The 14868-nt window shown below is 39.0% G+C and overlaps 1 protein-coding gene across 6 annotated transcripts in view; it reads left to right on the top strand.

Annotated features, from left to right (window-relative positions):
* The window catches only part of LOC115052579 (muscleblind-like protein 1), a 53365-nt gene extending 39809 nt beyond the window's left edge, over positions 1-13556 (top strand). The window contains exons 4-11 of one of the 6 annotated variants that reach the window (XM_029516768.1): positions 1074-1292; positions 3969-4208; positions 5837-5890; positions 6818-6935; positions 8265-8300; positions 9129-9220; positions 9535-9608; positions 10579-13556. In XM_029516768.1, the coding sequence (XP_029372628.1) occupies positions 1074-1292; positions 3969-4208; positions 5837-5890; positions 6818-6935; positions 8265-8300; positions 9129-9220; positions 9535-9591 (816 nt within the window). In that variant the 3' untranslated portion in view covers positions 9592-9608; positions 10579-13556. Of the gene's footprint in view, positions 1-1073; positions 1293-3968; positions 4209-5836; positions 5891-6784; positions 6936-8264; positions 8301-9128; positions 9221-9534; positions 9609-10578 lie in introns of all 6 variants that reach the window. The other 5 variants (XM_029516767.1, XM_029516772.1, XM_029516770.1 and 2 more) reach the window with 5 other exon arrangements.
* The last annotated feature ends 1312 nt before the right edge of the window (positions 13557-14868 follow it).

Here is a 14868-nt window from a genome sequence, read left to right as displayed (position 1 = left end):
ATATTCTCAATCTTGTGTAATTGTTTTAAATTTGTTGCAACAGCAAGAATCTGCATGCTCTCCTCGTGGTTGGAGGCAATTCAGTACTAAGGAAAGAGACTTGGCAGAAAACATTCTTAACAAGGTCGCAAACTTTTTGCCGGATGATATCACTGCATACTTGAAACTTCACAACCACGAGCCTTTGCAATGACATCAGACCATCCTTTGTCTGCGAATATTCCAAACTTACATCTGAGGACCTTGAGAGAGCAAATCTAATTTTGGAGCATCTTTTGATGGCACATAAGTCTTCAACAATTCCAGAAAGCAGCAGTTGAAAAAGAAAAAAAAAAAAAAAAAAAAGGAAAAAAATATCTGCATCATTATTCTTGATTCGAGACCTCCCAAAGCAGCTGTGAGGTTTTGGGAGGAATGTTGATGTCCAGCTTTAGCTGCTGCTGTTCTATTACCCGCTGTGCCATGTTGGCCGGGGCCCAAGAGACAATCCTCAGACTGGGGCTGAGGTCAGGAACGTGCACGGGAAATTTGCCGTGTGCTATGTCAGATAGCATCCTCTTAAGGCTTTTTTTTGGAGGGGGGGGGGTGTTGAGAGGAGCTGTTGTGAAATGTCTTTTTACTTCCAAATAACAGCACAACACATACATTGTTGTTGTTGTGTAGTATAGCTGTTTGTCCCTTTCACACACAGCTTGATGTCCAACATCTTTATTACTCCTGTCCTTGTGATCTCTGTAGTATGAAGCATGTTTCCATTTTGTCCATGTAGGGGGTAGGCCACCTCTTTGTGTTCAAGCCAATGAAAGATGAACAGCCATCTTACAAGCACACTGTGCTTCTTCAGATATAGATTAATCTTCTGTCTCCTCACATCCATCGCCATACTTCCCATCCCCTGCTTGGCTTTTGCTAAATGTGTGCATCTCCTATTTCACCTACTTCCTAACATCATACAACTGCAAGTGCAGTAGGAGTGAGGAAGGATGGTATTACACTTATTGGCAGGTGTAATAAAATGGTCAACTTTTTTATACTTGGATTTCAACCAGCTCTTATTTCCCATGTGCCCGCAGCCCATGTTTTCAGTCACGCCCAGCCTTGCAACCAATGCCAATGCTGCTGCAGCAGCGGCCGCTGCGTTTAACCCCTACCTTGGCCCAGTGTCGCCCGGCCTGATGCCTGCTGACATCTTGCCCAGCGCCCCTGTACTGGTCACCAGCAACCCCAGTGTCCCCGTACCTGCTGCTGCTGCTGCTGCTGCACAGAAACTCATGAGGACAGACAGACTGGAGGTGAGAAACACATTCATTTACGCTCAACAGTCGCGGGGATTAGTGGCGGAAAATACAACAACAAAAGCACATGCACGCCACCGATCGCACAGAGAGGACAAGATTTGCATAATTATTTTGTCACTTTCATATCAGTCACTGATTAAAAGATACAAACAGATTGGTCTTTGAAATGTGGGCTGTACTTACTTGATTATTAAAGCACGGTCTTGCCTCAACAGTTTCTCTTTGTAGGCTTTAATTATGTATCTGGTACACAGTTTCTTTTACAGTAACTATATCCCATTACCATACAGTCATTACCCAGTCTTAAGCAAAGAGAAAGAGATGTTAATGAGAATCTCTCTCTACAAACATTACCGTTGTCGATGCTGCTTCAACAGGCAGGAGACAACATTGTTTGGCACAACCCCAAGTTAGTGTGTAATTTTCTAAAAAATCTTTAATTCTTCAATGAAAGCAATCCATCATGAAACCTGATGAGTGCTATTCCTCCAACTGTGGTCAGATAATCTTGAATTGGACAGTAAGTCGATCCCATCCATTACATAGCCCCACCCAGTGAACACTCGCACTGGAATAATGGGGAAATCGTTGGAGGTAGGCAGGAGGCGTGCAAGAACGTTAGGAAGGTTACATTTAAAATGTAACGCTGGGCGGCTGGATAATTGATGGAGGTGAAGCCAAGGAAGTCTCTTGGGCCGATTAACAAGTGAGTGACATGCAGAGTGAGGGAAAGGGTCAGTGACAGGAAATATATATAGGAAATCAATTTGTAGACCTCATATGATTATCAGGGGAGAGCAAGAAGGGACAGAAACAAGAGAGACAAAGAACAGACGAGTGACTGAATTTCACAGAGGTGCTGTGACTGGCGAAAAATTGTGGTTTATTGTCAGAAATCGGTTGCAAGAACTTGTCAATAAAAGAAAATGCAGGTCTTGATCCAAATTTAACACTGAGAAATTAGTCTGGCATAGCATTGATAATATTTTGCAACAAAGTTCAGAAAAAATAAAGCATAGTAAAGCAAATTCAATAATTGACAGTTTTGAAATCGTCTAGCTGTATGAGCCCAGTGGTCAGCACTGCTCAGTATGTGTGCTGGTGAAGCATCGATTGGGAGAATTCATATCCTAGCCTATTAATCAGGAACCAGGTCTGCTAAAAATATCTTCGAGAAAAGGGCCAGCCATATTTTAGTTTCTGGTGTGTAGTTCAAAATAAACAAAGCTGGAATCCTGTGGACTGACACACATAGCGGGCAGAAGATATGTTACAGACCGTGTCCTTGAGGCCAAGAGAAATTCCTATTTTAGAAGACAATCCTCCAGACTGTTTTCCTGAGAAATATTTTCCAGCAGTTTCTGTCTGCATCATGCATGAAGCTGTACTGCAGCAGTTCAGCATGCATAAAATTATATGTCTCTTACCTGAAACCATAGTGATGTATATATGGTCCAGAGAGACAGTTACCACGGGAATGGAAATATGATTTACAGGCCATTTATTTGTTTGTCAGAACTTTTGCTGGGTCATATTTCTCTGATGATTAACTGTTGTCTAAAGAAGCACACATGGTTGAGATAACATCATGTTTCTTCTCCCTTGCCAAGCTTTCCAACATCTAGCTGACAACGAAGCTGTCTGTTTCGTTTTTCTTTTTAATGAAACCAGTAACATCAGTTGGGATCATAGTTGTGTTGGTGAATCATTGTGTGGAAGTGGGTGTGTGTGTGTGTGTGCCGCTGTTGGACATTTGTATGTGGATGTGTGTGAGAAAGGTACAAAAGAGAAAGAAAGAGTGGACACAGAGAGAGAGAACCACACGCAGATCGGTGATTGTGGATGATGAGCTGTCATGACCAGAGACAGAGCAGGGTTGCTTTGTAGATAACAGTGCTGGTGGCCTTTTGCCTGCCAGTCGGTCCAAAACAAATCAAATCTTTCGTGCACGCTGACAGGAAGACTGGTAAACAGACATTTTGTGTTTTTATTTTTTTCTATTACAATAACTGATTGATTGATAGGCCATAACATGACATTATATTTCCTTTGGTGTAGGGTAGGGCAGACACAACAGTGATTTTAAGTTATGGCTCAGCTCGGCTTGTCAGAAAAAAAGAAATGTGGCTGCATAATTTATATGTGCACCTACCCTTTGGTGTGTGTTTGTGAGTTGTTTTGTGTGGGCTGCTGATTACGTCAGCTCCAGCCTCCCTTGAGGGTAACCAGCTTCATATTTCCCATGAGCCTCATTGAGCTCCTATAGTTGGGCTGAGGTAATCACTTTCCCTGACTGTCCAGGCTGGTGCTGCCCCCTTCTGTCTTTGAGAAGAAAGAGCACCAGCACAGCTCATTTGAATAATGGATAAAGTTTGAGTGATTGATGAGTCTGTAAACGCTGGTTACGGTCTGTTCTGCTTATCAATCAACAGTAATGGCCAAATCTGCCATTAAGATTGGTTGGCTCTGTCTAGTGAAGTGATTGTCAAGTTCTGGTATGACTGCACAGATTGATTACTTCATCAAGTGTGAAGTAAAAGTGAACACTAACTTCATAATGTGCGTATGGGCCTGGTGTTTTTTGTGTGCGTGTTTTTATGAGTGGGTGTATGTATGAAAGAATTCTGATGCAATCTTTTAATGTCATGAAAATGTGTGTTTGTGTGCCAGGTGTGTCGGGAATACCAGCGGGGCAACTGTACCCGTGGAGAGAACGACTGTCGCTTTGCCCATCCTGCAGATAGCACTATGATTGACACCAACGACAACACAGTCACTGTGTGTATGGACTACATTAAGGGCCGCTGCTCGAGGGAGAAGTGCAAGTACTTTCACCCTCCAGCTCACCTGCAGGCCAAGATCAAAGCTGCCCAACACCAAGTGAACCAGGCTGCGGCTGCTGCAGCCATGGTAGGTATCTGTCCACAGATCACAGCATGAAAAAGGACTGAAGCAAAGGAGGATCTAAAGCATCATGGCGTCCTCAGCCTCAGCCAGAGCAATTACTGTTAATTAAAAAGAACCTAACGCAACCTGCAGTAGTTATTCCAAAACTCAAGGACAAGTCAGACTAGATTTTGAGCGATGACCTAAAATAAATCGCCACGCCTCTTCTGATGCTGATACAGGCCAAATAAACAAGACCTGAGTGCATACATGGGACTGTGTGGGCTAACATATCCCACCCAGTCTTAACGTAAACATTACAGTCTACTGCCCCCTTCAGCTCTGGCTCAGTACGCACTGAGGCTGTAGTACGTGACTGAGCCTCCAGCTCCCCTCCTCCTGCTCTCCCCTGTTTCGCTGCTTTGTTAGTTCTATATTATCCTCCGTTACTGTTCAAGGTCAGTAGGTATGTATACTTATTAACTATAGTTCATTCTGATTTTGTTACTGCAATGCAGTGATGATTTATATATATACATATATATAAAACAGCACAGTTTTGCTGAGCCAAGTATAATAGATGGCAATTATGAAGCAGGTCATCCAGAAAGGAGGGTAAGCTTGATTCAAGTTAACCCTTCACCTTCAGATTATTGCATAAAGTCATATTAGCTAAAATATGATGGGGTCTGCCTGCCCCTCTTTTCTTTTCATGATGTTAACTCTTTTAATTATCGTAATGGCGTTTAAAAGAGCAATTGGTGGGAAAGTCAATTTTACAGCGTGGCCAAACACTTGGATTAAATTATCTTCATTATCTTTTTCAGGACCTTAATTTATGAGCATACATAAATAATGTAATGACTTTTTTTTATAGTACATTTAAAAACACCTTATATGGATGTGATTCAAATTAAAGTTAACAATAGTTCTGGAGAGGCTGATCTGCCTCCTTCAGCCTCTCCCTTATTGTTGAGCACTTTTCTTCAGCATATTTACAAAGTGCTTGAACAAATGATATGAAAAACATCAATAAAATTATACTGCAAAAGAAAATAAATAGAACAATATAGTGTTATGTAGAGCATGAGCTACAGAGTTCTACAAATCAACCAAAAGATGCCATAATGCCACAAATGCCATGTTTGTTTTTTTATACAGATGAAAATATAAAGTATAATCTTTGTTAAAAAATTTAGTGGAACTAGCGGAACACAGCAGGTTTTCATGTCACAGCAGATTGTAAGTATACTTAGTACAGATAAGTCTATGTCTTACCAGTAATATATATTTTTTTGTTATTGTTATTATTTTAATTTAACAAATCTGGTTAATCCTCCTCTCTGGACCAGAACACTGTTTCACTCAAAGTCGTAGCTGTAAATGAATTTAATAAATAATATCAAGGGCCATAATTCTCTTCTGTAACCCTACAGCCATTAATGTGCATGCCCTAGTCTTGTTATTGTTGTATATTGCATTTCAATGATTTGTTTTTTTATTTGTTTGTTTGTTTGTTTTGTTTGTTTTTTTTCTCACCAACCCACACTGCACTGCTGCCCCCATGATGCACCTCCGCTTGCTGGTTTATGTTAATACGCTTGAACCCCATTGGCCCATTGCCATCATGTGCTCGCTGCCTGCTAATTAAGACTCAGTCGGCTGTCAAATCACTGAAGCGACCCCTCGACGCAACTTTTGACCTGGTACTTTGACCTTTCACCTTTTAGCTTGGCATGTAGCTGTGAGTAGATACTTTCGTAGTAAGTACTTAGTAGATACTTTCATAGTTTTAAAATACAATTGATATTTAATGATCTGAGCTGGAAAAAAAAGTGCATGGTGATGAACTGATTGTCGCCATTAGTTGTGTTACATAAAAAAAATGTTTATAATTCCAAATATTAAATATGCATTAAAGTATTATTTTGAATAAAGAAAAGGGTTCATATAAAACCCTATGCAATTTTCCCTGTCAATAATCAGTTCATCACCTAAAGTGAATATCGACAGCATTTAATTGGTGGCATGAGAATGTAGTATTTTGGTGTCTAATAGAGGTATGATAGTCTTTGCATGGTTTTGTCACTTCCCATATTGCATGTATAATTGTTTAAGAGGTGTCATGACAGTCTTAACATGGCTTATAGTGTACTATTGTCATGGAGTTGGCAGTGCAGCTTTCCCTAACTACATCATTTCTGTTGATGGTCCAACAATCAATACAATAACTTTTATTGAAGTTGTCAATACAGTCCTGTTTACACAAATACCTAGTTATGCTTTAGCCAGCAAATGATTAGATTTTGTGTTTCTAAAATCCAATCGTGAGGTTGATGACATCGTGCTGAAGGTTGTGTTTTTGTTCTCACTAGCAAGATAAATGTCACAGTTTGTCAGCTAGCACCACTGTCCTGTCTTGCTCTGACAGAGGAAGTGTAGTCCACTGCTTGCTTGCCAGTGTTTGTAATAGCTGTTTGGAGGGGCAACTTTTGTCTTCTAATGAAATTCTTTCTTCTCTCTGTCCTGAATGTCACTGCTATCATTCTTTTATTTCCCTCACTCCCCGTCCCTTTATTTTGGTGTTGTCCCCTCATCAGGGGCTCCCTCCCGTTTTGCCTCCTTTACCAAAGAGACCTGCACTTGAAAAAGCCAATGGTGCCACCACAATGTTCAATGCTGGTGTATTCCAGTACCAACAGGCCCTGGCCAACATGCAGTTTCAACAGCAGGCTGCCTTCATACCATCAGGTAAGCCCTGAGCTGTCTTTAGCCCACCTTTGTGGCAGATAGCTCATCACTAATGGCTGCCAAATCACACGGGGTTCCTCAAGAAATGCACAGATTTTGTTTTTAGCATGAGCTGTTTATGGCTGAATGATTGTTTGATTTCATAGTTGGTGACAAGATGGGAACACTTGCATGGACTTAATTAGATAATACATAAAACATGTGTACAGCATGGGCCCCAAGTTTTTACATGTTTCTTTCTTTCTTTCTTTGTTTTTAAGATACTGCAATTGCTACTCTCTGGCAATACATTTAGCATGGTTTCATTAATGTTAATACATTTGGTCTCTGCCATCGGGCTGTGAACTCTGTTCATGTCAGAGTGATTCATGATACACTGTATTTTTGATTGATCATTGCCCAAAAAACAATGAATGTAATGTTTGTAATTCTATTTTGGTAATCAAAAGATGTCCTAAAAACATTGCAGAGGGTATTTTTACTTTGGTATAGAATAACCAGGTGAACCAGCTGATTGATCAACATTTTTATCACTTTTTTTTTTTTTTTCACTTGACTTCTTGTTGACTTTGGTAACTTGACAGTGCGATAACACAATTTTGAAAGTGAGAGAGATTTTGTTGAGTAAATCAAAGTCTAGGTAACTGGTGGGGCAACAAAATACAGAATATGGCTCCTTCTTTTCCAGTAAAATTCATGTCCTTAATCTACGGCATGTGCAACACACGCACACACACACAGCTTATTTAAACCCCTCTGGCCGCTGCATAGTCATCTTACACTGTGTCCCATATTCTCATCTGACAGCCTAAGAATAGCTCGCCATCAATTCCCCTCTGTGAGAGATTCAAATACTCAGATCCTCATATGTCCCACACTGTTGGACTGTCGGGTTACTGCAACACACTCTGAGGACTTTGAGTGCCCCATTAAATACAAGGGAAAATTAAACACGACCGCTGGTCCCATTTTCCTTTCAGCTGCCTAGCAGCTGTTTGCACAGTGGCTGTTCTGAATGACCTGCTTTCAAACAGTGAATTGGGACTATACAACCCCCGAGTATCACTCACAGCTTTAATGCGTATGCTTCCTTTGCTGTTCTATATGGATGTTTGCAGCAGCAATGATGTGTAAGAAGCAGTGGTTCATTTGTGTAATAATCAATAATCAATTTTGTCACTTGTTCAGTGCGTTAGGACCAAAGGGTTAAAATAATCTGAGCACTGTTTTGATCCAATATTGTTTGACTTTATAACACTTGTAATGGTTTTTCTTCATTTCTTCTCCTCCCTATTCAATCCACTCCCTGTTGCAATGCATGATGGGCAGGCTCGATATTGTGCATGACACCTGCAACAAGTGTTGGTAGGTGCCAGCTTTCCTTACTGATTATCCCTGAGCCCATTCTAGTCACTCGCACATCATTCAACTCACCACATAATGCAAGCACATTTTGTGAATCCAGACTTTGACATTACCCTAAAAGGTCATAATGTAAATTTGTTTCAGTGCTGATGAAATTTGAATTGCAAATTTCGATTTTTTTTTTCTCCTTCATTTCGTATTTTCAATTGGCAGCAATGTGTTTTATTAGACTCTGCAATGCAGTCCATCTTTGTGGTATGGAATGAACCTCTTCCTGCTCTGCCACAGGTCTGCCTGTCACCTAATGCTTGTTGCAGTTCAAACACCCCTCAACTTTGCTTTATTATACTTCCATTCTAAGCTCTCTAACCACTAGAACACCTCATTATATTGTTCGGCTAAGTGTGCCTTATAAACATGAGGAGTTGTTATTGGTGGTATAAGTAAAAGTAGTATTATTTTTTGAATTGGAGAGAAAGTGCCATTTTTTTATGGAGGTGAAAAATTTGCCAGGTAACTGGAATGTATCTGTTCAGTAGAAGCCCCTCTAAAAAAAAAACACAGTGTTGCCATCTGAATGTATATTTTGCTTTTCAGAGTTTCTGTGATGTTTTTTCTTGTTACACACTGATTCATATTTTTGGTGTTAGAAAGATCAAGAACATTTTCAACCCTCGATTTTCTCATGTTTATTAGCATACTATAGACAGACATGAAAATGAAGTGTCAGCATAAAAAAACAACAACAAAAAACAAAACAAATCATAAAAAAAAAAACACTCTCAAATATGCTCTGGTTCAACTGCCTGTGTGATCTTTCCCTCCAAGTACCCATGATGCACGGTGCTACTCCAGCCACTGTGTCTGCAGCCACCACATCTGCCACAAGTGTTCCCTTTGCAACCGCAACAGCCAATCAGGTTAGCTTCTCTCCTGTCTCATGTCACACCCTTTTACTTCTGACCTCAGCCCTCACCTTTCAGCATCTGTTAGTTTGATTAATTTGATAAATGAATCAATGGGCTCTTTCTGAGAAAAATGCATGTATGCATGAGGCCCATCTCTGGTCTTGCTATTCAAAGCGCCCAGTACTGTGATTATTCAGATCATTACTATGCTTATCCATATTATCTATCAAGGTTGAAGTGATGTTGGCTCCCATTTCAACTGACGCCTCTGTCTCCCTTCTTCTTTCTTCTTCTTCTGTTTACTGCTCTTTTCCCCTCTCAATCAGATTCCAATAATATCTGCAGACCATCTGACTAGTCACAAGTATGTGACCCAGATGTAGGAGTCTAAATCAGAACAGTATGTACTGCACCTCTTTTCCACATCTCACACACTCCTTTTGGACCAGAAACGGTTGCTCTCAAACTGCGTCTGTCACATGAGGAGTTTTACAGATGGCAGCTGTTTGTGTAGACAGCCACCAGTTTGATATGTTTAAGTTTGATCATTTGAAAATTGTGCTTATTCATTATAGTGATATAGTGATGAGAGCTGGTACTTCTCTTCTCTTTAAAAGTAAAGAAGCTGGTTTGCTTAGCATAGCATGGGGCTAGAGCAGAGGTTTGGTGGAGGAGCACATCAGATTTTTTTGGTTTGATACATACACAACTGAAACTGTAAAAATTGCAATTGCACGGAAATGTGCAATATTTCCTAAATTAGGAACTATTCCCCCGTTACAACCCATTACAAGATATGTTACCCAGAACATCCCAGACATCCTTTTATTTCCTGTTTGCTAAATGTAACTTAAATGTTCCTAACTTTAGCTGTTGTATCAGAGATCTTGATTTAGACAGGCATGATGTTAATTATAGCCACTTATTCTGAAGTTACAGTAAATGACTTATAAATGGTTGAAGTCAAGCCCAGTTTTCCAGCACTCATGATTTATTTCTGTGTGTTAATGGCAACGGTCATTTCCAATGCAGGAATAAATGAATCCTGAACTTGCCCTTAAATTGTCAATCATTCCATTGTTTGCCTTTTGAATGACTGTAGCTATGATATTTTCCTAGCTACAAGCATATCACTTGTTTTAGAAAGCAAGAATTTTAAAGAGTGTTATTAGTTAACATAAAATAATGTTGTCATAGTTTGGGCTTTTGCTGAATTTTCCAGAGCTGATGTGGTCTAGTAAAGGGCTTGAAGCTCTCGGGGCAGATTTCACAACAATAAGACACTCAAACAATATGAAGTCAGCTCTTTGATACAAATTGTCCAGTATGTTCTGTTTGTAATTTGTTGTTTCCTGTGAACTAATTTCCAGAAGGAACTGGAGTGAAGTTGGTGTCGAGTCCAAGATTAGCGGTCACCCTTCAAGCCTGTAACATCAAGAGCAAAACGGAGAACCAAATCAAACCCGGTTTGGACTAAATCTGCATGTTAACATAGGAGGCACAGTTTGTTAGGATTGTTTTCATGTGTACTTCATGCACACCATTACACAAAAATAGAAAAGAAAATCATTTACATCAAAGACTGCCTTTCTCTCTGTAGGGGCAACTTACCTTTATTCACCGGACACACTTTGAATGTTAAAATGAGGTTAATGTGTGGAGCAGTAAGAATATTGACTGCTAGATTGGTACGTCCATTGACCAAGAATCATGACTTATGTTGTTTGTTTGTTCATTGATTGTTGGGCTTTGACCTTAATGTGTTCATTTGTTTACACAAAGGCGCACCTTGTATTTCAGTTGAGGTGAAAGATACAAATAATCTGACTGAATCACATATGCATGCACAATGATTTTCTTTACAATTTTATTTTGTTCGAACCAGTGATAAGGGAAAATTACATCAGTGCACTCAGAGGCAAAATAGCAACTGAATGTCTGTGAGGTGTCTTTCAAACCTTTGTAGCCTACCTTTCTATCTCTTAAGCACATGTCCTTAACCTTGCAGGCATCCCTGTAAAGTGCCATACATCTCAAAATACATGAATGGTCTTCAAGCAGTGTTAAACAGTATTAAACTCAACACTTCCCTTTAATATGTCTGTTTTCTCTCTTGGACAGCATGCAGTGTCCAGCGTTGTGACCTGTCATTACCTGTGATTCCAACTCGCACCACTGCTGATTAGACTACCCTCCCCAGATTGTCTGCTTTACTGAAACCTTCTACTGAATGAATAGATCTCAAATTCTTTATTTCTTAGAATTATCGTTGATGTCAGTTGTTCACATGCGTATGAAACAGCTAGATCTGTGCAAACACAGATCTCTCCATGTTCATTAAGTCTACAGACTCTAAAGGTCAGATGGGTTGTCGTTTGTGGGGGTCTTGGTCAGTGTGAGATACCAAAAGGCTCTCCCATTGATGAAGATGTATCAGTGAATACCTTTGAGACAACAGGGCTGTCAGTTGGTATCCAAAGTGCTGTGATACAGAAGTCAAAATCTATAGTGCAACTGATGATCGAGATGTTATTTGTATGACCTGATCTGTTTTTCATTTGTATGGTTATGCATATTTTAAGGCAGGTTGTAAAAGTAGATTTAATGTAGTGTATATATAGTCTGACATATTTAAGAATATTTGTTGAATACGTCTACCAGAGAACTGTTTTCAGATAGTCAGCCAAAGTCTTTTTTGTGTCACTTTTACTAGATATTGTAGGTAGACTAGTGTGGGGCGAGCCCAAAGAAGGATCGGATGTTTAGAGTAGATCTCTAGAACTCTTTGTTTTTGTTGTGTTCTGGGTGCTCTTCAGGCATATTTAATTGGTGGATAGTACAGGGAAAGTGGCAAGAAAATAAACGATTGTATTACTCATCCAAAGCCTTAGAATGTACCATCGGGTCAGCACAATGCAACATGCCATTTTGAAACATCCAGATGCCTAACCCACGCCATATTAATTAACACACATACACACAGAGCACTATGTAATTGTCACTTTTTTGTCAGTGTTTTCTTAACTTTCTTGCAGTTTTTCTTTAGACGAGGAGTGTTGTACTTTATTTTGTTTGGATGATATTTTGATATTAGTTCGGATTTTTAGTTTTGCTTATTATATTTATCTTTCTTATAATGAATATAAGGTAAAAGTGTGTTTTTGCGTGTTCCTCATGCACAGTTTCCTGAAATTCCATGTAATGTTGATTTTAGTATGATTATGATTGTAAACTCAATATTTTCTACGTTATGCATATTGTTGAACTGTATGCATATTGTTCATTTCTCTAGTCTTTTTGTGTTCTTTGAACAAAGATGTTTTATATGAGTATCTAACAGTGATGAAATAATAGAACAGAGAGGCTGAGTTGTCACTGTGGCAACCGTTGCCAATAAACTGAGTAATATTTTAATGATTGTAAGGTTTGTAACTAGTCATATAAGAAAAAAAGACTATTATAAAAATCTAGTTCTTAGATGTTTAGAGTAAAGATGTTATTTTCTACTGTATCCATTTCAAATAGTAACTATTGTTTTAATATTTTTACTCTCCCTGGAAATTGGGCCATGTTGGAAAACAAGCTGCATATTTGATCACTTTTTCAGGGGCGTTGCTGGCGGGGTCAGGTGAACGTGGTGAGTAGGGAACTGAGTCTGCACACTCATCTCTTCCTCAGCCAACTGCAAACAACAAGGGTAGGGTGGGGAATCTCGAGGCGATAAAGGTGATAAAGGTTGACTTTTTTGCACTTCTGTACATAGTCAAAAAAGAGAGAATCATGTATATTGAGATCTTATTTTGAATAAAAAAATAATGTCTATAACGACAAGGAATTTTGCTAGGATAACAAAAAAAAAAAATCGTATGAAAGGCTGAACAAAATTGCTTGCATCAAAAAGGCACTGAGTTCTCACTCTCCTACCCGTTTCAGAAAAGGCCAAGTGTTGCTCTTCTTTTTTGTCAGCAGCTTGTAGTTTGCCAGGTAACCTTCCGGAGGAGGCGTCCACTACCCTCCAGTGTAAGGGCCTGACTGGGTTTGTCTGGTCCCCTAACCTGCCTGTACTGACAGGTCTGAGTGTCATGGCCACGCCCTCCCAGGCCCAACCAATCACAACACGTCCTGTCTCTTTACTTTTACTCAGAGAGGAATGCATGTTAAAGGAAATACATATACCGTTATAAAAAAAAATCATGACAGTAATATTGAATAAGAAAACATGTTACACAGAAAGATGTATTTACAGTATACAATATTCTATCAATGTAATGGAATAAAATATATATAAAAATACAAAAATAGAATAGTGGTTTATTAAAAAAAAAAAGATTTCTGAGAATATACTCACTAAAGTTTAACCACTTGGAGAGTCAAAATACATGCAACACAGACACCATAGTTATAAGTATGTTCTTTATGTTAATGTAAGCTGTGCTTCTAGTAGATGAAACTGACCGAACGAGAATGTAATTCAACATCAGGCAGAATTTAAGAATAATTTCAGATTGAAATATTTTTTAGTGGTTTGGTCTTAAACTTGTTTGTTTGAAAATTTTGTCCTGAACATCTTTGTCATCTCTCATCTTCTACAAGCACGCATGCTTACATTTATGATATAATGTAAACTGATTTTTTTTTTTTCATTTGTTGTTCATTTGTCAGTTTTTTCTGCTTGTAGTGCTAATATGATGTATTCTGTCTTCTGCTGCAGTTTGTTTCTGCTTGTTTTACAGTTTCCAGGCCCCCTGAAAGGATGTGTCATTTCTGAATACCGGCCGCCTGTAGAGAAAGAGAGAAAACCATTGATTCCCACAGTCTAAAGCCATAAAATATAATCTCACCAGAATGAAATGTGTGAGAGGAAACCAGACATGACACAGAGGAGGGAAATGCTACTCTCTAATCCTTCTATGAATTTGCTGAGGTTTTATTAACTACAGCATCAAGTAATAATTAAAGTGATGGATGTAATTAATAAAACCTGGGGTGTGCCAACTTTGATGGATAGGAAAGAAGAAGTAGGTTCTTGACACATTTTTTCACGTGGCCTGTATTGCTATATTGATTCTTGCTGTTATGAATAAAAAACGTAATAAAAATTTACAAATGAACTAAAGTAACAAAGGACTTTCCTTAAGTGACATTTCATCTATGCCATGAGCAGCACTAAACGTCAGTATGAGCAATTAAAGGAATTTCAGAATTTCTAGACAAACTTTCTTGTGGAGGTGAAAGTGAAGGTTGATGCTACTTATCAGTATATAGCCAGTAGTGATGGCAAGTTTTTACTGACTCGGGTATTTTAGTATCGTTCAGGAAAATTAACAAATCTTTTTTCAAGTCATTGGTTCGTTCGTTGTTTTTAGCATTTTACACAAATTTAACAACAAGACAGTGTTTTAAGTAATGAAATATAGACAATTTCTTCAGTTATAACTGAAAACGTTAATGCTTCCACACATTTAAGCAAAAACATAAAAAAACAAGGAAACATACGTACCACAACTTTGGTGGAAATATCAAATCCACTTTTTAATTTCTTCTATCCTCATGCTCTTTGGTTTTCCACCGATTACTGACATCTCTATTGAAGTACATGATAGGGGTCCAGTCTCTGGTCTGGTCTGGTCTAGTCTCTGGGCTGTCTGCACTCTTGACTA

The sequence above is a fragment of the Echeneis naucrates genome, chromosome 13, assembly GCF_900963305.1.
Source record: "Echeneis naucrates chromosome 13, fEcheNa1.1, whole genome shotgun sequence".
NCBI lineage: Eukaryota > Metazoa > Chordata > Actinopteri > Carangiformes > Echeneidae > Echeneis > Echeneis naucrates.
The sequence above is the reverse complement of the archived record's forward strand: the minus strand, read 5'-3'. Positions and strand labels throughout refer to the sequence as shown.